We start from the raw sequence: 27,147 nt of genomic DNA on the forward strand, positions 1-27,147 counted from the left end.
GAGAACGCTTAGGAAGGGGATGCTCAGGTGGCCTCTGAAAAAAAAAAAAATTAAACCTCGCCTTTTATTTTCCACTGCATTGTAAGAGCGAACAAAGCCTTAAATGGTTCAAGGGATTGATTTTTATCTTTGCATTTTCTTTCTTTTTTGGCCCAAGATAGATTCATCTCAGCTCTGGATCTGTTAGCGAGTGGCTTTTCAGAGTTGTAGCCTCCTCTCACCTGCATTTCTGCTGTTTGTTATTTTTTCTTTTTGTGTACAAAAGCAGAGCTGTAACTCCCATGTTAAAAAAAGGCAGTTTTGGAATTATATAGAATTATTCTGTCTACACACCAGTGCTCATCCCAGTTCCTGTGTTGCTCTGTAACACTGAATACAAAATGAGAGGGACTCTCTTCAACAAATCCTGAGAACTGGGAGTTGTCTCTAAGTCCAGCTCTGGTTTGTGCTCTTGGGGGTCATTTCTGGGAAAGGTTGGAGCCCAAAGTTTGGTTGTGCTTTCTGTTAGCAGAGCGATCAACCATGCTACCACAGGTGCTCTGTGGAAAGCTGGGAATTTTCACAGCTATTGGGGGAATCTGAACAGTGTGAGAAGCAGAGTTTGGCCTTTTTGCAGAGCTTTTCTTTGTAGCCTGAATATCCCTGTACAGTCGTTTGAACATTGCTGCCATGAGAATGACATGTAAATCAGGGAAGAAAAGGCTTTGACTAGAAGAGCTGTTGTTTGTTTAAATTCTAGTGAGACTCTTTCTTTCAAGGATGCAGATTTTTCCATTTGGGAAAATAAATTCCTCTTCGTTCCTTCCTCTGGTCTTTGTATTCAAATCCACCTCTGTCTTTGCAATGAGCTCAACAGACAATACTGGTGTTTCTTTTGGAATTACAGTGCAGATTTTTAGTATTTTTTTATCTTTGCCTATTTTTACCAAAAATGCATGTTTTGGACATCTGATGTGAACAACAGCCAATGTCCTTTATGAAATATTTGTCAGGCTCTTAACAAAGGTAACCTGGTCATTAAATGGGTATTTAACAACACTGCATTTTAAAAACCTGTTAAATTGGAACCATCTTTCTCAGCAGTAATTTTTAGGAGTGCTTTGTGTCCCAGCGAAGGTGAGATGAAATAGAAGCGGAGGCCATTTTGCTTGGCGGAATGAAAAGTGGATTTGCTGGGTTATTCGAAAAAATTTAAATAATAATTAGTGTTAATCACATATGAGTAGCTTGGTTTGAAGGACCTATCTGCTGAGTGTTGGGTGAATGATGTGAAAGCACCGTTATTAAAGGTATTCATTGGAAGTCTTTCTTAAATCCTTCTCCATATGAAAGAGCAGCAAATATGTATTTCTTAATATACGTGGTTAAAATACAGATTTCTCACTATATTCCTGAAGATGACTATGACTGAGCAGATCAATTTCTTCTACTAATGCTGTAAAGATTAATTTAGATTTTTTATTGCATATCCAAGGTTTCTACCTTCATGTAGGTCTTCAGATACTGTGAAAGACACTGTGCAAAATATTTAGTTTTTATTCAAATATAAATATATTTATTAATGCTTTAATCTCGAGTATAAAAAATAAGATTTGAGTGCCCTGCCAGATTTTAATTAAATATAAAACAGTGTTATTTCTTTGTGAAGTATAAGTCTAATGTATTTTCAAGAAAGAAATTTGATTGAAGCGTATCACCTTTTGTGTTGATGATAAATTTCTGGATAACGATTTCATTCCACTTGGATTTCTCCATTTTTGCTCTGATTTTTTTCACCTGGGGTTGCAGTGCTTGGGGAGGAGTAAATTGACTTTTAGGTCAATAAAAGTCAAAGCAGTACAAAGGCTTTTATGCCATGCTGTGTTCTTGTAGGCTTTTAAATCCTGTACGTTTTCTATGAACTGCCATAATGTTGTTATTCTTTAAACAATAGCTAATCACACAGGATTATGGTTTTTTAAAAGGGTAGTTTTAAATCATTACTTCTATTTAATTTGGGTATCTGGATTTTCTTTTGGAGCGTTCTTAAGTTTGCTCATTCATTCCACACCTCCCTAAGTTCACAAAACAGGGAGCTCCTTGCATGATGGAGACCTTCCTTTGTTTTAATAAAAGCACTCTTGCTACGGAATCAGTGATTTTCTGAAGCAAGACTTCAGGTGACAGAGAACATATCCAGTTTGCTTGGCGAAATGAAATAGCAAGGTTAGGAAATTTTAATAACTCGAGTGGAGGGGCTGAGGTGTCTGTGGTGCCACTCGTGCCCTCATATTTCCCCTTTATCCTTTGAATGTCATTTTCTCCCCAGCATCTACCACGTGCCCTCAACCAGCTCAAAGATTTCCATGTTCCAGCTGCTGTACAGAGTTGGATCATTTCCCTGCTCCTTCTTCCTCCGTTGACCTTTGGGCAAGAAGAAGAGATAAAATGTACCCCTGTAACATCAAATACAGTGCTTGGCACTAAAGGAGAGGAAAGAAAGTTTCCATGAAGAAGCTGAATTCTCTTTCCAGGTTCTGTTGTGAGATAATTGGCCAGGCCACTGTGTTCATCCAGTCCTAATTGGGTCAAGAGCAGCTGGAGTGCTCGGGCACATTCTGCCCGCGTGTGTCACTGATGTCACGGTGTTGAATTTTAACAGGCAACTTTGTGCTCTCAAAAACAAGGCTGCTCTGAGAGATCACTGCTCTTTTGGGGTGTCTTGGGGCCCTCAGGAAACCCTTATTGGTTGGGAAAGAAAAGCCTTGAGTAGTTGTGAAGCTGTGTGAACACAAACATTGAGAGCAGAGTTTGTTACAAAAAAACCCCAGCAAACAGGCTGAGGTGGTAAGAAGAGTTAACAAGGTGTTATCCCATGGCTGAAGGATTCGTTTCCTTTTTCCTCTCTTTGTGAACTTTCCATCATCCCCTTGGCCTATTTACCATCCTGGTTTGCTTTCCCTTCTCAGAAATCAGCGGCTCCTCCCCTGGTGTCCCATGTACAGCACATCCCATCACTTCTTTTCTGGCTTCTCCTCTTCTTAAATTTATTTCTTTGTGCTCGGGATTAACAATCTTTCTGCAGCTGTTGCTTTGCACCTGGTTTTTCTGAATTAATTTGAGCCTGTGGAATTAAAATAAAAAATCAGTAGCAGTCACTATTTTCGTTGCAGCAATGATAATTATTTTCATTCCAGCAGGTTCTTGGTACATGTTTGTGGTTCTGTGTAGATAATTAGTGTATCAGCCAAATGGGGGAAACAGAGGACGTTTATCTTGGCTCCATAAATGTGTGAAGGGTGGCTGTGCTGCTGTGTGTCTGCTGCAGAGCTCTATCAGCTATTGACAAGAGAAAATACAGAAAAAAACCCCAGTGGAGACATTACCTTCTTGTTTAGTGATAGCTAAATACCCAACTCATGCCCTGTTTCTTGTCTGTATGCGAATTCTGCTGCAACAGTAACTTTGCAGTACTGTATTAATAAGAAGGATTTGGGGAACATTTTTTTCAGAATAGGAGACTCTCTTCAACTTTGATCTGAAAGAACCTATTGTTACCTACAGATAAATCACTGATCAACTCTTCTGCTTCATGTAATTGTTTTAATATCTCCAGACACCTGTTCCCACATGGTTATTCTCCCAGCATCAGTGGAAGCAATTTGCTTGAGGGGATCTGGAGGGTACAGATAGAGGTAACCTGGGAAACATTCAGATGCTGACGGTGCTGCTGAAGTCACTTCTTTACAGTTTGGAGTAAATAAATTGTGTGACTCATTTTTTTCTTTTACTTCCTTTCCTTTTCTTAGCAGAAGATGTCTTTGTCATGGGAAGAAATGCACTGCTTGCAGTGCAGGCTTTCTCTGCAGCCAATCTGAATCCTGGACTTGCAATCTAAATATTTGTTTGTTGTATTTTACTTGGAGAGTGGCTCTTGGGCTGCCAGTCAGACTCCTGTAGACAGACAGCAGTTCCCTTTTAGCCTTTCCCAAACAAAAGCTTTTGGCTGTATTGCAGCATGTTTAATTTACCACCAGTCAGCCCAGGATAATGAACATGACTGTTGATGTAAAGTATTTAAAGTACCAAATATTTGTTGCAGCACTTGTGTGGTTTTCCTTGGTTGTTATTCACAGTCTGCTGACTCAGGGCTGCCGTGGATCCCATTGATGGGGAATATCTGCTGAAATCAGGGGTCTGGTGGTGAGTCCCGTGGAGATGTTCACACTGGGCTTTCACTCAGAGCATTGCTGTGAAATGGTCACCTGCAACAGTTTCTTGTGGAAATACTGAAATACTGCGAACCCACAGAGCTGGCTTTCACTTGAGTGAATGCAGGGGAGCTGTGGGAAGAGTTTGGGCTGCAGCACTGGCATAATCTTTGAGATAAGAGTTAAAAATGAGCCTTTGCTCTGAACTGGAGCAGACAGTGCAGGCTCAGTGTTCTCTCTGTCAGGGTCTGTGTCTCCTGAGCACATCCCCACCCCTGCTCAGGTGAACTCACCTTGCCATGTTTGTGTTCCTGTGTCTCCCACTCTAGCTGAGCTGCTGCTTTAGGCTGGGACACCTTTCAAACACCTGTTGATCCAGCTGTGAGCATCTGCCACTTCCTCACTTCATGCACCCTTCAAAGTGTCCTGGTGCCATAGTGGGTGATCATCTCTGATGTCTCCAACGTTTTTCCTCCACTCTCCCTCTTTCCTTTAGGACTGAAATTGGATTGTGAGGAATTTGGGGCGGGAGGTGTGACTTCACTCTCTTCTTTTATACTTCAGTCAGCCCAGCACTTGAAATATTTAAAGATGTTTTCAGAAGGCATACATAATAGTGCACTAATGGTCATCTGCTGATTAAAAATGTTAAGTTGACTTAGGAGACAACAGACATTTTGTGCTGTCTACAGTGTATGTAAAAGAGAAAGCAGTTGCCATAGAAACTAGCTCATCACACAATATGAACTCTGAATCTGAGATGGAGTTCTTTTCAGCAAAATGGACTTTCTGAAATATGAAATGTAATATATATGGTAGTTATTATAACACTGCAATCAGTGTTTTTATATTGTTTTTTGTTTCATTCTAAATATTGGCAGCTGAAGGTGGAGTGTATGGTTTCAGTTGTCTAGGGGGCAGGGTGTAGATTGTATGGCAGTAATTTTATTTTATGCCAGCACTCCTTGATAAGGAAGAAGTTATTATTTCCTGCATACATGTTAATAAAGATAGATTCATTTCTCTGAATAGAAATGAGATCAGTTTTGCTCACCAGTGAAATGTAAAGTATCTTTATGCCAGGTTTTAACACATCCACTAGGTGTGGCTTTGCAGGCAGGGTTTGTGTGTGATGGCTGCAAGGAATGATTAACACTAATAGACAATAAGCTGTATGTGGTGTGAAATCATTTCTCACATTAAAGTTACATTATGGAATCCTGAAGTCAGAAATGATCAAGTACAAACAGGTGCACGTACAAACAGGCACTAACTGCAGCATTTGAGGTGGTGTAATGTGATTTCTAAGCAGAGAGTCAAAAATGTTGTGTTAATCTGCAGAAATGGTTGGTTTACAATAAAATCTCTTGATTTTGATTTGATTGAAGGAGCTTGTGCTTTCTATGTGAAGACTGGTGTATGGCAAAGCCGGACTCTGAATTTGTTTATTGATATTACTTCCAGTTGTGTCCAAATCTTCAGAGTGTAGTTTTTGTGATATTGAAATGTTCCAAATATTACAACTAAACTTACTCAGTAAATGTCTGCTGCACAGAGGAGGGAATGCTTTCTCACAGCTTCATGAACAGTTTTTAGTTCTTTTGAAAATTGCTTTTTTGTGTTGCCTTGTAATGTGTTTGAGAGGGTTGTTGAATAGAAGGAAGTTGACTTCTCCTGGTCCATAGAACAAGTGCAGCAATTTGGAAAACAGCAGTGCCATCCACTTCAAACATTCCCCTGAGTGCTGAAGGGACATCCTCTAATGGGAGACCAGCATTCATTCAGGAGTTTTTTCACAGCATCATAGAATACTTTGGGTTGGAAGGACCTCTGGAGGTCACCGTGCCCAACCTCCTGCTCAAAGCAGGTCTGACTTCAAAACCACATCATGTTGCTCAGGGCCAAGTCCAGCTGAGTTTTGAAAAACCTGCACTGGTGGAGATTTCACAGCCTTCTTGAGCCATATGCTCCAGTGCTTTACCAATCCAGTGTGAAAAATCCCTTTTCTTTGGTGTGCAGCTGGAGTATCTCTTGTTAAATTTTGGATCTGTGGGTTTTTCTTGCTTCAGGAAGAGTCTGCCTCTGTCTTCTCCCCAGTTCCTTATGCTCAGTTGAAGACAGCAAATTGATTTCTCTTTGGTGTTTAGTTCTCCAGGTTGAATAAACCTGGCTTGGTGAACTCCCTGCAGGCCATTGCTCAGCTTGCAGTGTTTGAGGTCGCTGTGGATGGCACCCTGCTCCCCAGGCTGCCTGCTTTCCCAGGAAATGCCATCCACAGTGTGGCACAGAGTCACTGTGTCCTTCATCCGGGGCTTTGGAGAAGGTGTTCAGCTCTATCAGCCCCACCTGAAAGTGCCACTTGTTGGCTGACTCTTGACTCCTCCTGCTCAAACCCTGAGAGTCCTGTGAGTTCTCTGCTCATACTGGAGAGAGGTCTCTGCTCACCCCTCCAGTCTGTGTCCCTTCAGTTTGACTGTACAGACCCTGTAAAGTTTGTATCAAAACCTTGCTAAAATCAAGATAAATGACTCTGACTCTTCTCCCCTTTCACTGCAGAAGACAATCACTTTATTCAAGCCTGCTTTGCTCTGGTTTATCCAGCTTGCTGTTCCTAGTGACCCTTTTATGCTTCCTGTGCCTGGAAATTAATTTCATGGGGTTTTATACCATCATTTTCTGGGGATGGAGGTTAGGGTGTCCTGTCTGTGATTACCTACTAAGGTGCTATGTATTGCAAATTAAGTAGTTAAATTTCTTCGAGTGTGCTTTTTCTCCCGTCCCTTTTCTAAAGAAAGATTATCCAAAATCAATTTAGTCTCTCTTTCTTAGGTCATCAAATGTTAATTCCATTCACTCACTGCCACCATAAATCAAGTTTTGAACAGTAGTCTGGCTGTTAAATGATATATATCTTGATAGGAGAGAGTCCATGATCTGCTCTGTTCCTCAGTTCAGAGGTATTTTAAATACCAAGTGAAAGAATGAGACACTGGGCGAGAAATGGTGACAATCTGTAGTTTGGAATGTTAACACCACTTGTTTTGGCAGCATTGCTGCTCGTAAAACAATAAGATCCATATGGATGCTAATTTTCCCAATTTTGAGTAATAAATACAACCTCTTTATGGTTTAAGTAATGATATTACTCAATACCACTGCAGGGTCCAGTAGATGGTTTCATGATGAGGTAATAAATAGCGATTTTGGAGAGCTGATTTATTTGCGTTTTTCTTTTATGTGGTTTCTGATGGGGGAAGAAGAAATCCCAGAGCCAGTGCAAAGCCTTGCCCTCTCCTGTAGCTGACATACTTTGGCTGAAGATATGTCAGCTGAGAAATATGAGCCCATCCATACAGCTCCACACGCTCCCACATTAAAGTATTATAAAGGAACCTTCAAGTGGAAAACCAGTAACAAATTGCAGCTGAGATGCTTATGGCAAATTGCACTGCCCTGCGTGCCCCACCACTGCTCTGCCTGTTCCTCCACACGCTGCTTTAGCCAGGAAGAAAAATGGGAGCCTCCTCTGGTTTTCCTGTGTTTCACAGACAGGAGCTGCGAGGGGGAGAAGCCCCAGGCCCCCGTGGTGGGTTCTCTGCGGGGCTGGGATGATGTTGCTGGCGCAGACACAGCTTCGGTGTTTCACCAGTAAAATCTCTGCAGCTGTTTCCCCACTGGCCCAACCCCGGCGTCTGTAGCAACTCCTCAAAGCCTTTGGTGCCTCAGAAGTATGGAATTTGCTGTCCCATCCCGTGGAGGGGCGGCCAAATGCTGTGCACTCTTCAGCCCTGCTCCCACCCCAGCGCCATGCCTGGTGTGTGCTCCCAGCTCCAGGATACCCAGATCCGCCCCTCCGAGCCGCTCCAGCTCCTTTCCCCCCAGAGCACCAGCCCTGGGCGCTCCACGCCCCACACGGGGCGGGCTGGGGTTTGTTCCTGCCAGTTCTGAGCCCTGAGTGACGAAGAGGGGCCAGCAAAGGGCTCCTGCCTGGGTTCTGTCCCAGGGAGAAGGGACAGCGCAGTGCAGTGCCAGCAGTCTGCAGGTGCTGGGTGGTGCAGCCCCTGGGCCAGTGGCTGTGTGCTCTGGGACCACCTCCTGCAGGGGTCCGGCTCAGGAGATGCCGTTTCCCATCCCCACCTCTGAGCTGTGGCTCTGGGGCAGGAGCGGCTGCCCCGGCGCGGCCCTGCAGAGCCCACGTGCTCCTTGCTATGGTTCCACGCTTCCCATCCTGGTTCATCGTCTCTTGTCTTTTCTGCTGCCGTTTGGTGTTTCTGTTTTCCCTCACACCCAGATAACAGCAGGGATTTTAGGTTCTGCATCTGGGCATATTCCAGACAGAGAAAACATCGTGAGTCCTCAGCTGAGGTCCATGGGCTTGTGCTGGCCTCAGACCTTTGAGCTCACAGAACTGTGCAAACCTCCTTTGCAATTTGTCTTTTTCTTTTTAAAAATATTTTTTTAAAGAAACAAATGCGATTATTTTCAGTATGGAGTGAGACAGCAGAGCTGTTCCTTGACCTTTGAAGAAATGATTGTCACCTTACCTGAAGAAAAACTGTTTCTTCATTTGGACGAGTGGCACAGAGTGTGACAGTGATTTAAGGTCTTTAGTGTTGATTTCATGCAAGAAAATATTTTTCACAGTATGACTTTAAAGTAGACTTTTTTCCCCCAATTACTCTACATGTTGGCAGCAAATTAGCTTTGAGGGAATATTGTGCACATCATAGTTCTCTGTTGATGTACTGGGGAGTCATTTTTGGATCTTTTAGCTCAGTCAGACCAATGACTGATGTTGTTCATGTCTTCCCTTTCTGTGGATTTGAAAGTCTTCCTTTTGACAGAGAGGGTGAGATGGAAAAAAAGCAGCCAAAGTACAAGAAATGATTGGCAAAGTGATGATATCATCGAGTGTTCAAAGACTCTGCAAATTGAAGCTTATTAAGCTGACATTTTGTCTTCTATCCAGCACTAATTGGAATCATGCCTGGGTGCATGATGTGGAAGGTACTTAATACCTGAGTGTTTATCATGATAAAATGACAGGAATCGATGTCAGGGATGCTGTAGATTTCTGTTTATTGGAGAAAACAATATCTTTCAAACTGCAATTACATATCTCAGAGTCATTTGTATTCATGTGTCTGAAAGTCCTCCTAAAATAATGCAAATAAGAAAACATTACTTTTTGACCCCCATAATATTTGCCCAATCATGAATATTCCATTTTCAGGTTTTAGAGTTATTCTTCAGAGTTCATAAAATCATCACTAAGGTAAGTTAAAAAAAAAAAAAGGCAAAAGGAAAGGACAAAACCCTCAGACACAGTGTTTTCACATGAAACAGATCTGAAAATCCCACGAAGAGTGAACTCCATCTTCCACACGGGTGATACAATTCTTCTAAAGTTGTCTCTGACAGCTTGAGTTCTTTTGTAGTCCATGCTTTCTGCTGTATTAGCATCTGTAAAATGAATTTAGAAAAGAGAAACAGCAGAGAAAGTGATTTTTGGAAAGGCAGCTGCTGCAAACACAGAGTACACTGGAAGATTTGAAGGAAGCTGCATGTTCTCCTGCTGTATTTGGTATCCTTAGGGATTTCTGGGTTGGAGGGCACCTGTGTCCTGGCTGGGGTAGGAACAGGACCAGTGTGTTACTCTACATCTTCATCTTGGACCTTATGAAATTCAGACCTTCAATTAAACCTCTAGTTTAATATAAAATTAATATTTATTTAACAGTGGATGAAAGCAACAAGGGGATAGGTGACATTGTTACCCAAATTGCTGTTTTTAAGGGAGTAGGGATTGGTAATTGCAGAGTAATATGTTTTGTAAAAACCCAAACAAAGCAGAAACCAGCAAAAAGCCCGCAAACAAACAAAAGGAAAAAATGCCACCCCAAAAACAAATCAATGGAGTGTGGATGCTCACAGGAACTACTGGTCATTAAGTGACTGATCCATCTGCCTGTGCGTCCCTGTGAACTCCAGCAGTCCTGTAACTAATGAGATGTTGACAAGCAGTAGTTTAGGGGCTGCTGGTAATTATTTGTATTGCTGGAATCCTCTCGGGGGTCTGGGTCTATGTTGTGTTAGTGAAAACATGGAACAACACACAGTTCCTGTCCCTGAGAGCTGATACCATAATTGTGCTTGTGGGATGCTGCAAGGTTGGGGACCTGAGATAAACAAGATTTATCAGTTTCTCTGTAAGGTTGGCGTGGTTGGAGCAGGGAAGCAGAAGACACAGCACACAGCACACTGCCTCATTTGAGTGCCTCTAGTAACATCAAAAAATGCCCTTCCATGATTTGTGTAGCTCTAAGAGAGAGCTGAAGTGTGCTGCCCCCTTGCCATGTCTGCAGTGGCTGCTGCTATCAAAGGTTCTTGTGTCACTGTAAGGAAAAGCAAAAGTGTTTGACTGAGGTGGGAGATGAGCACATGAAGAACATTTTTGTCTGTTCAAAGTTTGGGAAGCCCATGCTTACAGACATGCTGGTTGTTCAGCCCACTCAAGTTTAATAATAACTAACTGGAAGCCTTCTGAAGCTGTGCATTGCACAGATTTACTCATGGGAAAGCAAATTTAAAGAATAATTTGTTATTGTTCCTTTTATCTGTTGGACGCTGTTGTTGGGGAGTGCAGGGGGAGTGGAGAGAGCAGAACCCAAGCTGCCAATATACCATTGGTAATATTAGACAGAAAATGTTAATTTTTTTCCTGCTAAAATCAGTTTGGGATACATGAGGGAGTGTGTTTATATATATATATATATTTATATATATATATAGTCTGAGTGTGTGTATATGTATTATTGCCCTCTAATGGATAGAGTCTGAATGGCTCAGTTTTGTCTGCTTATATGGGGCTTGTAGCAAAACATTATTTTCAGGATGTCTGATATTTCCCATTTTTGAAATAACTTTATAATGTTTATTCAGAGTTCTGATGCATCTTTTGTGAGTAGCATTCCTTTAGTTTGTGTAATTAATTTGGAATTCTGTAGAAAATCCCACATCTTAGAGAAGTGCCTTTTCTTTGTTCTCTGAAGGTTTATTTCAGCTCAGTGGGAACTGCTTGAAATTCAACATTTTATTCTGCTATTTTTACCACAGTGCCAAAGTAATAACTGAATTTTTAACAGGTTTCTCTGTACAGTGATGACATCAAGGGCCTTTTGGAAGTGTAGATCTTGCTCCTTTGCTCTCTTCCACCCAGAGCATGTCCCTGTCCCACACTCCTGCTGAGCTCCCCGGGTATCCAGGACTGCCCAACTCCTGAATGGGGATGGAAGAGGGAATGAGCTCTTCTTTGGTTGATGGATGTTCCCATGGGCTGAGCAGCTTCCTGCCTGCTCTCACTTGTCGTTTGTTTTCTAGGAAAAGTGGCAAAAGTGTGTAATGTAACATTAATTCACAGTGAGTTTTCAGATCTACATGAGGTTCACGATAAAGTCAAGTGGTCTAATGATGTGTGGTAGTTTAGGGTTTGTTTTCCTTTTTAAGTACAACTGTCTTTGGAGGTAACTGTGGGATAACTCAAGGAGGAAGGCTGCAGGTTAGTTGGGAATGGGATTACAATTGTCTGTACTGAGAGTTGTCCAGTTCTCCGTGTTCTTTTTAGTGGAATCCTAACTCCACCTCGTTTCTTCCTAGCAGGGCTCTGTTTCCATTCAATAAATACATGTGGGGGGATTCCATTTCAGAATTATGTTTTTTCTCTCTGCAGCCATATTCTTTTCCTTCTCAAACTTTGCAGTGCTTGCTTTTGCAGCAGGATAACTGTGCAGTGTGTGGGATGCACAGCAGAACACACCCGGCTCACGCCTTCCTTCATCTCCTGCTGCAGATCCATGGAGCAGTGAATGTCCAGAGCCACCTCCCTCCCCTCCAGAAAGTTCCTGAGGGACATGCCACACAGAGATTCCTGATGGATATGGATTGCAACAAGCCAAATATTCCTACTTATGAAATCCTGTCAATATTCAGGGCAGAACAGCAACTCATTTCACAAAGCTCTGCTACAGCACCTCCAATCTCTGCACGCTTTTAGCTGAGCCCTTCACATTTCTATTTATGATCCAATTACAAGCTGAATGTAGGCTGGAAGAGCAGAAGGAGCAGCACATTAATCAAATTCCCTTGTAATGACTGTGTTCTCATATGGGTGATGCTCTGAGGTGTGATACAAGGTAGGGGACACAGTGCTGGCTTTTCCTGTCCCTGCCCAGGGCTGGGCTGTCCCTGCTCAGCTTGGCAGGCATCCACAAAAGGCTATTGTAGTGATGGGAGAGCTTTTTCCTGGCAGCAGAAGAACTTGTCCCTGTGTTTCAGGGTGTAACATTTTCCATTAGTGGGGAAAACAGAAATATTTTGCTTTGTTAAGAGAGAGATGAAGGATGTTGCAGGTGCATCTTCTCAGCCCAAGATGGGGATTTTATCTGCATTTCTAAATATTGGTGTTTTTCTTCTGAACATGACGTTTCCTAGCAATATGCTTTTTCCCTTGGAGAAGTTATTTTCCACTTAACAGTGCATTGGCAGCCATTGTTTGTATTGTTCAGGATCAACCCTGGGATTTTTCTAAATATTATTTTGATTTGATGACTGTTCATCAGTGAATTATGAAAGCTCTGATTGTTTAGGGCACAAGAAGGGCACAATGCTTTACTGGGTCACATGCTCACTTAATGCATGCACATTGTGGTGGCAGTAGTAATAGCTCCATTAAAAAACAAAAGGTAGCAATACATAGAAGCTCTGGATCTGGCCAATCCCCTCAAATTACCATAAATATTTGAGCAATCTGAATAGTTTTGGACTCTGCAGTAAAGCTTTCCTGTTTTTATCTGGCACTGAAGGAATGTGGAATAAAGTATTCATTTAACAAAGTATAAAAATATGTGTGCTATGCAGTTATAATCATGTGTCATTAATCAGAAAATACTGCAGAAACTCTGACAAATTAAAAACACAAGGATGTGTCTGCAAGGGCTTTTTCAGTCATTAAAAAGCTGCTTCACCTCTCAGGCAAACTATTTAATGGCAACTCCTTGCTCAGTGTACTGACATCTTCAAAGGCTCTGACATCTGTCGGCCTTTGAACTACCATTAAAAAATATTATCCCATTTCCATTCTTTTATGCCCATTTTTTTAATTATAGTCCTTCTTTCAAGTTAGGAACATGGTTGGTTTAAATGATGCTGTCCTTTCGTTTTCAGCCACCCAGCTGCGGTTTGAATAAATTGATGTAGAATCAAAGGCGGGACTTTAAAGGGAAAAGGTTTGATGGACTTGGACTCCGAACCAGATGAGGTTTTATGATGAAAAGGGTTTAATCCCAGCACAGGCATCGCTTCTATCAGTTGAGCAGTACAAAGCGATTCGTATATATAGGTTCACGAGAAATGATCTATTTTTTTTTTTTTTTTTTAAACAGCACAGATCTCTTCAGGACTTGCAAATGTGGCATTAGCTAATATTCAGAGAGCTGATTTCCTTTCATCCACCAGAAGCTTATGATTATAGTACAGTTCTCGAATTGGAAATGAGAGCTGCAACACAGATTTAAAGCTCTGCTGTCTGATTTGTATTCAATATACATGTCACTGCGGGACAAGCCAGTCTAGGCCGAGCTGGTTCAATGAAGGGAAAAACAGTTTCAGCATCAGAAATTCTGGGGGGTGGGTGGGAAAGGTACCAATTAATTCTTACCTGCTCTACCTGAGTATTGTGTGGGATACTTAGTGGATTACTCTCACTGCTGAAGCTGTGCAAACAAACCCTTGTGATAAGGTTTCTTCAGCATCTCTGGCATCAGAGGCTGCGAGGGAATACACAGGATTAATCAGTAATGGCTCCTAAAGCAGCCATTTATATGGAAGGCAATGTTTGTTTTTTTGTGCCCGAGTTTCAAGGAGGTTTAGCAGAGACAGCCCTGCTTTTCCTTTATAGCCATAGCCTTCATTAATGTGGTAATTAGTCCTGTGTATGGGGAAAGCCAAAATCTCTGTCTCACAAGTGCACCAGAAACCATTTGTCAAAACTACCACCTCAAAGTATCCAAGAAACAATCTCTCTACTAGTTTCCTGATTTTGTGTTAGTAAAAATGTGCTACAAAGTCATGATTTCTTACTTATTTTCACAGAGTAAGATTGTGCCCTTCAAAACAGTGATGCTTTCCAGAGAAGGAAAGCAGCAGGTTTCAAAAGTCTGCAAATTCTGTCCCCTTAGAAGGCTGATGTACAGAAAGGAGCCAGCTCCCTTTGGTGCTCTGCCTCCAGTCAAGAGTTTCTCCTTCAAACCTTCCCACAACTGTTGTTCCCTGCCAGAATATTCAGTTTAAGACTAATACATTTTTCATGATTTCGTAGTGCAATTTTGAGGTTGTGTTTTTGGTTTTGTGTTTTGTTTTTTTTTAAGAGAGTAGTAAATATAAACATAGACCTTTATAAATGGGTTATTTTATTTAACTGCTATTTTATAGAGTCTGCATATATTTAGATTTTTATATTTAAACTGTGTATTAATATTTATTCAGAGTACAGTAGATCCAAAACAGTTGCATAAATAAATCTGAAGAAATTCCTGCCCCAGGATGCAGTGGCCTATTTGTCATTCAGAAAATGAAATGGCATCAACTGAATTCAAGGACAAACCAAGAAGGATGAAAAGGACAGAGATCAACAGAAAGGTGCCTGAGGAAGATACTGAGCCAAAAACCCTCTCGGTTTCAAGAGAAGAAATGTTAGGCACAGTTTTCGTTTATTTTGAGCAGATCATCCTGTGACTGATATCATCTTCCTGAACTGGTAGCTGTGGAGCTTTCAAAAGGTCTCTGAACCCATGAGAGGCACTGTGGAGATAATGGGAATTGTGCAAGCAGCACTGGGTGGAGGTGCAGAGAGGGAGACTTGAAGCAGCATCAGCTGGCTGTGTGTGGCAATAGATACCTTCACCTGATGCCTTCAATTCCAGCCTAACACCTGAGCTGGTTAAAGACCACCAGCTCTAGGATTTTCCTCCTCAGGTGGAGGTGACATGTTTGTGTGGTTTATATCAGGATTATCCTTAGGCACAGACTACTGGAATGTGCTTCTTCCAATGAGAAAGGGATTTGAAAAGGAGAAAGTCAAAATTTGGACCTGTGTGCTTAATTCTTCATCTTATTTGTGTAAGTAGGTGATGTGAGGATGAGAATTTACCACATCTGACTAACAGGAATATTGCAGCTGTTGTTGCTGCTGTGCAGAACTGAGGGACCTGTACAGTCAAAGGCTGATTATTTCTTTCAAATCTAAACTTGTGAGTGATACAACTTTTATTTCTGGAGCTGCTGGATTTCAGGAATCCTGCCCACACGTATTGCCAGTCATGAGGCTGAGAACAAGGACTTCACATTTGGTTCAAGACTGTCACCTTCCCTGTAGCAGTGTGACATCAGAAATGAGAGTTGTTCCTGCAGCTTGGCATCCTTAAGCAGAGCAGAATAGTGCAGGTGTGCATTGAAATCCTTTGTTGTTGGCCCAGAGAATGACAGCATTGGGTTCCTTAGCTGGCTTCCTGTGACTGTGCTGGAGTTTTGAAAACTTTCTCTTCTTCACCTCAGTAAAGTGAGGGCAGTGTGAGCTGGGAGTGTTCCTCTGGTCCTGTTGAGATGGTCCTGGCAGAGGCCTGAACAGGAGTTGCTGTCCAAAGTGGGCTTTTCTACAAGTATGAGCTTCAGAAATTAAAAATGGCACAATTTTATGCATGGACAGCTGCTTACTGAGGCTTTTTATCTGCATCTTGTCTTTGGTTTGTCCTGTCAGGTTTTGTGTCCGATGCCATTTCTGTTATAGCTGATGCAAAACCCATATGGGATGTGTGAGGAAAAACTTGGGAATATTCAAAAGTGGTGTGTTTTGAGCAACAAATGCATGCAAAATAAAAGTGTGTGATGCTTTTCTAGGTTTTTTGGGGTTTTTTGAGGCATGGGGTTGTTTTGGGCTCTTTTACTTGCAGTGAAATCTTTCTATACTTGACATATATTCTGTGTTCTTATAGACAATGCAGCGTGTTCCTCTCTGGGGACAAATTTGGAATTATAATACATTTAATTTTGCTGCCTCATGGAGATGAATGTATGTAGTAATCCTTAAATCTGCAATACATCGTGTCTGCATTTAAATCAGCATTACACATTGTTCAGGAAATGTTAATGCTTTTAATTTTATTGTGTGGAAAATTTAAATGTTTTTGAAAAGCTTTGACTTAGGGGATGCTGGACACAAAATGCTCTGAGATTAACAGGTGCTCTTCCCAGTCTACTGCAGAGATCTTTAGACTCTGTTTTTCAGGATTACATTGCAGGAAATTCCTATCCTTCCTTAAATATCAGTACCTTTTCTTCACCTCCAGAACAAGCTTTACTCTGCTGTTATTTCAAATCTGAACATATCTGTAACATTCATCTGAGAGGAATATTTTCCTTTCAAATCCTGAAATGCAGAAATTAAAGTTCTTCATAAAGGAAAACAGGGAAGATGTTTGGTGTCAGGTTTGCATCAATCATCATTTAGGGATGGATTGTTGTGAATTGTACAGTGCAGAAAACCTGGTGCTAACATGTAGATTTTAATTTATTTTTTTAGCCACTGCATTTAATTTATACTTTGCTCTCACACATTATTATAGGGGATCACTGCATTAAACAGGTATTTCTGGCTGATTTATTTTCTTCTCTCCATCATATTTAGGTTCCATTAATGCAGTTGTGTAGATTGTTATGTGCCCATTTGAGTGTTTCCATTAAAATTCTGGGTAGAAAGACAGAAGGAAATGAGTCCTTTCCTGGCCAGTCCCTTAGCAGTTTTATTCCAATGATTTTGTTTGTACAAGGAAGAATACAAAGGTAAACATTCCTTTCATCAGATAAAAGGAGAGGAGAAAGAAGGTGGAATTTTTAATTTTTGTCTCGCTAGTCTGTTTCAAAGCAAATACAGTAAATCAGGGAAGGAAAAAGTGCTCTGGATCAGTCTCCAAGGCAAGAGGGCCAAGTCTCTTACAGGTCTTAGAACAGTGAAATGGAAAATGTATTTACATTTATCTCAGTTTCAACTCAGTGAGTAATCCTTTGGCTCACCAGTTCTCTGCATTGTTTTGTTACACGTGTAAGCTCAAGGTTCTTCCCTTTGACTAAAACTCATTTTGTTGGAAAGGCAGTGACAATAACCAACCTAGATGAAGTTCTGCTTTCTAGCTGCTGTTAACTAAATTGGAATCAAATGTACTTATGTAAATTAAGAAATGGAAATAAGCTCTGTTAATTTGAAGCTCTTTATGGAGCTGTTCAAATGGATGTCTGATTTTCTTCCCCCCCCTCTCCTTTTTTTTTAAGCCCAGTTTGTAACTTAAGTGCCATTTACATTAACTGGGATTTAGGCAGCTGACTGGCTTCTGTAAAAGTCCAGATCTACTTCAGTGCACTTCTTCTGGGAAAAAAAAAATCATCAAAATTTGTGTTTTGCTTAATGCCATGTCACAGCAGATTTCAAAAATGTGCTGCTCCTTTCTAAAATGTAGAAACCAGAGTGAGGCCAGTATTTTCAGTGTAACTTTTTCCTACTGGTTTTTTAATACCTGTGTGTTGCTTGTTTCTTTCCAGGCTTCAGAAATACCTGGCAGAGTCATTGAACAGTTTGGGGGTTAAATTACCTGTTACTTGTTGCCTAAGCATGTTTATTTATAGGAATGGCACAAGCAGACTCATTTTTCCTTCATTTTATTGGAAGTGGAGCTGAGCAGAAGGTGACTATTGCTCTTAGTGAGTCAACACTTTCACTGTGTTACAGGAAATGCTAAATAACATTAGACAAGACAGAGCAGATACATTGCTAAAAAGTGAAATCTCTTCTTGGAGGATGCTGGACCTTCCTTGGGGTGATGTTCAGTGCAGGAGTTGTGGTGAGGGGTGTGTTGGCCATGGTTTGGGTACCAGAGGTGAGTGGTGTTTCCCTCCAGCAGCACTGTACAGGTAGGGTGGTGTTAAACCAGTTCCCACACCAAACTGAGACCCTGGTAGATACAAGATAAGCAGGGTTAGTAGGAATAAACTTTTATCAGATTCATAAATGTTAGAGGCATTTTTCATAGCATCATGCACAGTGCTGGAATAGCCCAAGTAAAGAATCTTACCAAGGAGATTTGGCCTTTAAAAGTAGTTTAATGCTGTTAAAATTACTGATATAATAATTATAATGATATAATAATTAATGGAATGCTAAATTCCGTGTTTTCCCCTGGAAGGGCTGATCAGTGCTCTTAGGAACTGAGCCCAGCCTGCTGGTCACTGAACTGTTGTTCATTTTCACTTTGTTTCACACCATTTCATTTATCTGCTCCCTTAAATACCACATTTATGGGCCTGTGTGTCCTTACCCAAAAGGCATTTAAACTTGACAGTGTAATAGATTGTGCTGTGAAAGCTAAATAGCTGTTTATTACTTATCCCTGCTAATTTGTGCTCTGCCACATCATTACCCTTGTGATAATGTGCCACTGGTTTTCTTTGCAAATGAAATCTCATCTTTTAAAGTATTTGTAACATTGACAAATTGCTGATTTTAGGAGTCATGAGAGTAAAAGGATAATAAATTCTTTACATATTTTAATTGAAATTGCCATGATATAGAGAATATTTTGAATATAGTTGTTTAAATGGACATGATTGTGTTCAATACAAAGGAGCCACAAATAGCTGCCAGCTGGCTGAACTGGCAAGTTGGAATTCCTTTGGCATGGAGAAAAGCAGGTATAGAGGGACCAGTGATTCAGGCTCAGTAGGATGATTTGTGGACAGAAAGATCAGAGAGCCATTAGGACTGTGCCTGGCCCTTGGCTGGCAGGGTCCAGAGGGTAAAATCATGAGAATAGTTCCTGAAAACCAGAATAAGCTCAGTTAGGAGAAGGATTGTTGTCCCCTGCAGAAGCTGCAGTAATAAAACTCGTTAATATAAACCAATTTTGTTCTAAACACAAATCAGCATTATGCATTTGAAGTTCTTACAGCTACACTTCTTTCTAAGCTTAGAGCTGCAAAATATTTGTTCATTTTTCAGTCTTCTTTTATGTTAAATGCATTGGTTGTTTTTCTGATGTTGGAGGAACTCGTACGATCAGTTTCCCAGCATTTGATAAAGGTTTGTTTACTCACAAGAAAGCTGAAGTCGTTCAGATTCCCACTTTCAGCAGATAATCCCCTCTAAGGTATTTTACAGTAAATGTGCCACCAGTCCCTGGTGGCTGGGACAGGACGCTTCATCCCCCTCTTCTGGGACACTGCCCTGCTCAAGGGTAAAAAGGGAGTCATTGTCACCACTGAATCACTGGGTGTTCCTACTTAGTTCTTTATTTTCCTTTCACTTCTTCATCATCAAAGTGAGATTTGTTTTTATTACAGACTGCCTTTGCCTTGACTGGACTGATGTCCTTTCAAAACTACTGCAGTGCCCAATAACAAATGTTATGGATGCCTCATCCATGGCTGTCACACCACGGCAGTGTGGTGAGGTGCAGAGACAAATGTCCCTTTCAGAAGGGCCCAGCTGATGTTTCCCAGCACACTCTGCTCATTTCAGTGTTCTTCTGAGGAGGAAATGCTGAGAAGGTCTTGGCACGCAGAGGCAGAAGCTGCTTATCTGTGGTCAAAGAGTGACTTACAGGCTGATATTTGAGGTTATTATCCTAGAGAGGATCTTTGGGATCATCCAGCCTAGTCCATGCTACCGCTCAGAGGTTCAGGGGGTTTGTTGTAGGTTTTTTTAAAATGTTACATGCCAGCAAAATTAAACACAGCAAAGTGAGCCCTGTGCAGTCATCCCTGACTGGAGCCAAGTTAACCCAGCGCAGAAAACTTCTGAAACTCAGTTTGAAGAGTTGTCAGGAGCCCCTTGAGAAGCACAGAGGTGTTGAACAGTGATGCTCTGTTCCAGCAGCCCGAGTGCTCCCAGCAAGGCAGAGCAGTGAGGTTACTGCAGCTTCATCTGCTGGCACATCTTAGCCACTCACTGTAAATCTGCTGAAGCAACACCTCAGCAGCTCTAGGGGAATAAATTAGGAGCGCATTTCATCTTAACTCTCCACTGCTTTGTTTCTGTGACTTCCCGAGGCCCTGGCCACTGGAGCTGAGGTGGTGCTGGGGGTGTGGGTTGGTGTGTGATGCCCTGAGAGCGGGGACGCGGCGAGCTCCGCGTGTTCATCCCCGTCAGGGCGAGGATGCTGGCGTGCTCCAGCCTCTTCCTCAGAAACTGATCCGTGGAAATGCTTCGTGGGGGTGAAGTAGGAGCTCCTGGAAAATAAAGGGAATTTGTGTTATTATTGTTTTTAATTAGGCCGTAGTCATTCGGTCCATTTCTCATCCCTGTTGCCTGTAAGTGGAGCAGAGTTTCAGACATCAGCAACAGATTTTAATTTAAACTTTTTGCCAACTTTATATTTTCTTATGCAATTTACTTTTTAAAATTGAGAGCACATGTTTTCCTTCCAAATAACACGCAGTGCATTTATTGGCATTTTAAATAGGCCAAAGTGAGTGACCAACCTTCTTCTTTTTCTTTCAAGTCTGTTTTTTCCCTGCAGGCAAATTGCTGTGGGCTTATGACCCACCCTATTTATGACACTATTACAGCAAAGATATTCTTAGTTAGAATTCTAAGTTGTTTCTTTGAAACAGAAATAGAAATCACCACCTTGGCCAGCAGTTTCTTCATCTAAGGGACATCAAATATGTCATATAAACCTTTATGAAATCTCTGTCACACCGTTGATGTATTTTTGTTCCATTTGGGAAACTGTGTAAGCTGGTGTTGTCCTTCTATTTGTTGTCCTGTATGTGGATTAATGGTCATTTTAAAAAATGCTTCCTTGTTTGGGGCATGTTCCTGTGGCATAGCCATGCTGGGAATTGCTACAAACTTCTGCATCCTTTCTAAAATAGATACAGATCTCTCTTATTTCATGTGCTCGTACCCGCACCACTGAAATAGAGACTACAACACTTTGATCCAGAAAAGGCAGCAAGTGGCAGTAACATTTTGGTTCTATTACATACTGTCAGCCTTTATTTCTTATGTTCAATCCTCGTTTAGCACAATAATAATTTGCTCAGATGGGGTGTTTAAGGTATGTTTTTCTCGCAGCAGCTCTTGTACTCAAGCAGTTGTTTGGACCATGCAAACCATTTGGTTCCCAAACAGAGATTTGGGCAGCCAGAGGAGAATTTGAGAAACCAAGAATGAGAAAAAGGACTCAGTGTTACAAAGAAATCATCCTGCCTTTGGATCAGGAGCCTGAGAAGTGAGATTTTGTAACTACAGCTTTATTTTCTCACAGAATCCTTAAGAAAAGACAGTTGCTAATAAGTTTTATATTTAATGGATTTTTTGCAACAGAAAATTAAGTCATCTTCAGGCTTCCCCCCCCCCCCCCCCCCCCAGTTTGCCTACATTTAAGTCTAATAATAGTTTATTAAACCTGACATGTGGAATAGCAGAGTCTCAGTGCTGGAAAGTTTGGGATTCATTTCCTGCAGCAGTGGGGAGATATCTGTGTCACACAAAGTTGTCCCAGGCGCTGAGCTGGGCGTAAGCTGCTTCTGCCACTGACTTTGTTTATGGGAAAAACTAATCTGGCTGTGAGAACTGGACTTACTTGAAAGTAATTGACAAGAACTGTCGCTGTGATCCCCAATAAAAGCTTTTTCCAGTCACTTTGGAGAGATTAGATGTCTCTTAACATCATCTTACTCGCAGTGGAGTTGCTCCAAAGGGTCTCCTTTAATCATATTAGTTTCGCTGCCATCACCCCGTCTTCAGAGTCTTTCTTCTTCCCTAATAGAACCAAATCTCCTTTTGCCATCTATTAGGTCCAACATTAATGCTCCTTTGCATATTAATTACTGTTGCTTTACCTATAACATTCAGCTCACTATTGGCTGTCCCCAGTTTTGTTTCTGAAGGCTGGGAGCTGTTACTTTATCCTTGCAGAAAACACTGGATTGTGTTTCATTTTCTAATGACTTTGCATAAGAACCATTGAATAAAGGAGGAAGTAAAGCTTAAAAGGTGTAACAGGAATTCACTCAGTCTTTATTTTGGCTTGTAGTGTCATTTGTGCATGAATTTTTCTGGTATTATAAAAAGTTAGCCCTGATTTCTTACCCTAAATATTTTAACAAACTTTTTAGGGAACGTCTGAGCGATGTTGTTTCATATTTTCACCTATGTGTGTGTGTGTTGGGGGTGTAATTAAAGGAAGTTTTTTATTTTGAAATAGAAAGGAGAGAAGAAAAAAAAAAAGGAAAGAAGGGGAATGATCTTTCAAAAAGACCTCTCACAGATTAAAAGATAATTGTGGCTATTTCAGGCAGGACTTGCACTGGGGCAGCTGTTAAAAACCCCAAATTCTCTGTGTGTCACTTTGGAACTCAGACCATATCACCCGTCAGCAATTGCAGCTCTTATCTTCATTGAGTTAGTGCTGCTTTGGTTAAGGAAAAGCCAGGCAGGCTGTCATGTTCTTGTGATCTGCAGATGAAATCATTTTCCGAAAGAATTATAAAAGTACATTGCGGATTATAATTATACACTGAAATGTACTTTATGTTTTTAGTCTGTATACAGATTTAATAAGAAATTAAACATGTGTAGAGGAAAAGCTCAGGAAAGGAAGGAAAGGATCTAGCACAGATTACAGTATATGAAACATATGTTTGAGATAATGCTGATAGGACTGAAATATGTGGCCTTGTGGTAGAGTTCTGTATACAAATGACGTGCTCATTCCTTCTCCACCATACACACACTCTTACCTTTGACATAGTAGGGACTAATGCCAATGAGTAATTAAGAAAGCATGGAAGCAAAATAAGTTTCTGAGATGGTTGATATTATTTAATACATGTCACAGCTGGGAGAGCTGAAGGACAAACTGAATGTTTGAAGGGAGACAATGTCTTTCATTACACCATATAGTTCAAATAGCTTGAAAAATAGACAAACTTTCAAGCCTTGATTTTTAATTTTTTTTTTCCTCTCTCAGATCACAGTATTTATAGGAGTCTGTCCTGGGAGATTAATGTACGAGGCAGTAGATCTGATAGTCATTCATGTCCCAACTTTGGTCAGAAACAAATGTTTCCTTTTCAAAGTTGTGTAGTAATGTGGTTCTCAGAGGCTGCTAATAAATGGTGTAGCTGAGTACAGACAGTGTATTAAAAATGTCTGAAGAAGAAAAATAGTAGTTGGAGAGAAACTGGCATTCCAGGACAATGGGAACTTTAAATATACACTACTTTTCCTCAGATTTTCTTGTGAAACCTTTAATAAGCTTGAGCTGAGTCACCTGCACTTACTTGGTAGAACATCAATTTCTGCTCTCAGTATTGTCACATCCTCTGTGAAAGAATTCCAGGCAACTGCAAAGTTTCTTGTGAAACAGGGAGAATAAAGGGGGCAGTTCCGTGTGAGTTTTGTAGTGAAAGTGCTCATTTTCAGAATTGCATTTATGAATGAGAGCACAGATGTGCTTTCAGTGTCATCCATCACCCTTTGCTGTAAGGACAGTGCTTTATGTCCCAGATGCAGTGCTCCTGTACTCCAGTGGAGAACCCACAGAAGAAATGGAGAAAGTTAGAAAAGTAGCTAGTACTTAGAAAAGTAACTAGTGAGAATTACATTCAAGTGTAATCTGAAGTAATAGTTGTGTATCTGCTCGTGTGGTAAAGTAGCAGAGTGAATTCTGTGGAATTTGGAGTGACACAGCTTTATTCCTGTCACTTTGATCCCTCCCCCTTTGCTTTCCCCCATCAGGGGCTGGCAGCAATTGATTAATGATTGATGATACTCTGATAGCTCATTAGAAGGCAGCAGGTCATTTCTTAAGGACAAAAAAAGAAGGCATGGGTAGGATATGTAGTGATTATATGCCACAATCTCAATTTCTCCTCCGAAAAGGTCCATCTTACCAATGCTTTGGGCAGGGGGAGCTGTATTTATCCGTGTGCAGGAAGAGAAAGGGAAAAGCAAAAAGAGAGGCCAGGAAAAGGGAGAGAGCATCCTCTGAGTCTGCTTCTACCCCAGCTGACAGCCTGTTGGAGGAAACCAAGTGGGTTTTGTGTTGTGGGTTTGGGTTTTGTCACTCTGTTTGCTCTTCCTCTCAGGTGATCTCTAGTCTGGAGAACCAAATCTGCAAGCTGAGGGAAGAGCTGATCCAGGCGAACGCTCTGCGGAACCATCAGCTGCTGGACCTGAGCCTCCAGAGGGACGAGGAGAAGCTGAAGGCAGCTCGAGACAAGGAGGCAGCACTGAACAGTCTGAAGATGGAGATGGAAAAAGTGATATCAGACCTGAAAAGGAAGCACACGGCAGAGACAGAGGCAGCCTTGAACAAGGTAGGGGATTTGCAAAGAGCAGCTCTGCAGGGTGAAAGGGAAGTGATCACCCCAAAGGTCAGCTGAGCGCAGTTTCCCTAAGGAAAAATGTTTAGGGATGACATGAGTTGAAAAAACAGATACAGACCACGGGATGCCAGAGTCACAGTACAAGTGTGGGGTGTTCTGGGGTTCTGGGATGAAAATCTTTGCTCTGGACATGCTGGGGCTGGGCAGCACCTCCAGCAGGGATGAAGGTGCTCAGGAGCCAACAGCACTTTAAAAACACAGGTGATTTCACAGGTAAAGCCAGCCAGGAGCAGGCTGGTCTTCCTCTGCTGGAATAGAGACAGTGGAAAGGGTGGTTCTGCCTAGCCAAGCTTTTTCTCCCTTAAAAAGAGGGTGAGCTCTTAAGGAGGGAAAAACTCAGGCTCGGGTTGCAAGGAAATTGTGTCTGGTTGCTCACAGTGGTCTAATTTAGCCTGTGGTGTTCATCAAGTGAGAAAGGACTCTGGGTCCTTGGAAATAGAAGTTAATGTTTTCATATTGATCAAGGCTTCCCTCCCATTCTGTTCTGTGGGTTCTGCCCACATTCCTGCTTGCTGAGCATCCCTTGGACCCCTGGCTTGAATTCAAGTATTCCCCTCCATTAGGGGGCTAAAACATGCAAGTTTTATTTCAAAAGCCAAACTAAAAAAACCCTGCTTAATATTTATGGTAGGCTCTGTGTATGTGTAAGCAGATAGTTGTTGAAGTCTCTTTTATACTTTGCATTAAGGCACTAAATCACACATTTTCTTGCAAGGGGATGTGCAGTGGCACAAATTAACAATCTGCATGGAGTGTTTGAGCAGCCTTTGTGCAAGTGACATTTCATTTACCTGCGTCAGGTTCTTGGTCTGTAATTTTAAAGAGCATTCGGAGGATTATGTTGGAAATCAGCCAGCCTGAAGCCATTAAAATGGCTGTGATCAACAATTCAGAATCTTTTCTGAATGCAAGGAAAGCTCTGCTTGGCATAATTATTTAAAGCCAAGGTCACAGAAAGTATTTAAACCTTTGAAATTCATCATTAAAGGATTAATTTTAACGCAGGAAGACATTGTCATTTTTGCTTAAAAATGGAATTTGAATCTCAATTCTTTTCTTTCTTTGATCTTTTTTTACATGTGTAGTATAGCAAAAGAAAAGTTAACTTCTTTACATCCTCAAATTAAAGTTACAAATAATCCTTCATAGGGCAATATCTCTAATAGTCTTGAATTGTCATTTCTGTCAGAAATACTGGTTTTCTTTAATTTGTTGGATTTTTTTTTATATTTTTCAAAAAATTTGCTAATTTTAAGCTATATTAAGTGCTATTGTATTTTTTTTCTTTAACCTACTTCCCTATTCTAAACTAATCTAAGAGCACATGTTGAGTAAAAGATAGGAGGGGAAAAGCAAAAAGTATCTCTGTTGAAAAGTCTTTCACAGACATATTAAAATACCTGGCATTACCTTCAAATCTCCATTCCCTATCCTGTTTCATTTCTGTCTTGCAATTGTAGAACTGTGGAAACTGGCTACAGAATCCAAAACTCAAAGTAGCTTAGAAGGCAAACTCCATTTAAAGCTCCAAAGTAGCAGTTTCAGCTAATTTAATTCAAATCTTGATCCTAGTCCACAGAACCTTGATGATTTTATCCAAGAAAGGGGAAAAAAAGCATCTTGATTGCAGCATGAGCCTTGAAACTTGTTTATGAAAATATTTTTTACCAGATCTTGTTACCTGGAAATTTAAGACAATGTGGGAGAAAAATTTGTTCTCTAAATTTACTTCTTTTGGTGCCAATTCTGTGAAGGTTGCTTAAAAATCCAGTGGGAAGCTGAATTTCATAGTTTAGGCGTGGAACATCTGACTGGCCAGATTTTCTGAAGGTCACTCCATTCTCAAGTGAGGGATCTCATTCCTCTGTGATCTGCTCTGGGAATAACGTTGATTTCTGTGTGGATTGCTTTGTGCCATTGTGGACTGTTATTAATGTGAACATGAGGAGATACAAAAGAAATGATTCATACTTCAGTGACAAGAAAAACAGAACTGCAAATGGGTGAAGAAGATCCAGGATTCTTCTGGCATTGCCCTCCCCATTGTCCTGATGCCGTGGGGATGAGAAGGAGAAGAGTGAGAGGCAGAGACGGGGGAAGGAAAAGTCTTCATTACAGGCACACTGAACATTTAAATATTTGTTGGTGTTTGTAGACAGCTTTCTGCTATTTAGGGACACATGATTTATTAAGGTCTTCAATTTTCTGTTGCTTAAAAATCTCAGCTTTAAGGCTGGGACATTGTTTATTGAAATGTCAGTTCCCGAGCACTCCCCTAACACTTCAGGGTTCATCAGGATTGGTGTGTGCTGGAGATTCCTGGGACACTGTTAGGTTTGTGCACGTTTTTTCCTGCTTTGCTCCTGTAAGATGCTGATGTGCTTTCAGCATTTTCTGTACATACGTGGTTGAGCTGACAGGTTTCAGGATCATTTTCCTGCACAGTGTTTCACCCTAT

At 41.2% G+C, this 27,147-nt stretch overlaps 1 protein-coding gene across 1 annotated transcript in view; it reads left to right on the forward strand.

The window, feature by feature from the left end:
- Positions 1-27,147, forward strand: part of CEP112 (centrosomal protein 112) — a 153,763-nt gene that overhangs the window by 70,087 nt on the left and 56,529 nt on the right. Inside the window, exon 21 of the mRNA XM_062506577.1 lies at positions 24,390-24,620. Coding sequence (XP_062362561.1) covers positions 24,390-24,620 — 231 coding nt within the window. The remainder of the gene's footprint in view (positions 1-24,389; positions 24,621-27,147) is intronic.

Source organism: Cinclus cinclus, chromosome 20 (genome assembly GCF_963662255.1).
Source record: "Cinclus cinclus chromosome 20, bCinCin1.1, whole genome shotgun sequence".
Taxonomy (NCBI): Eukaryota; Metazoa; Chordata; class Aves; order Passeriformes; family Cinclidae; genus Cinclus; species Cinclus cinclus.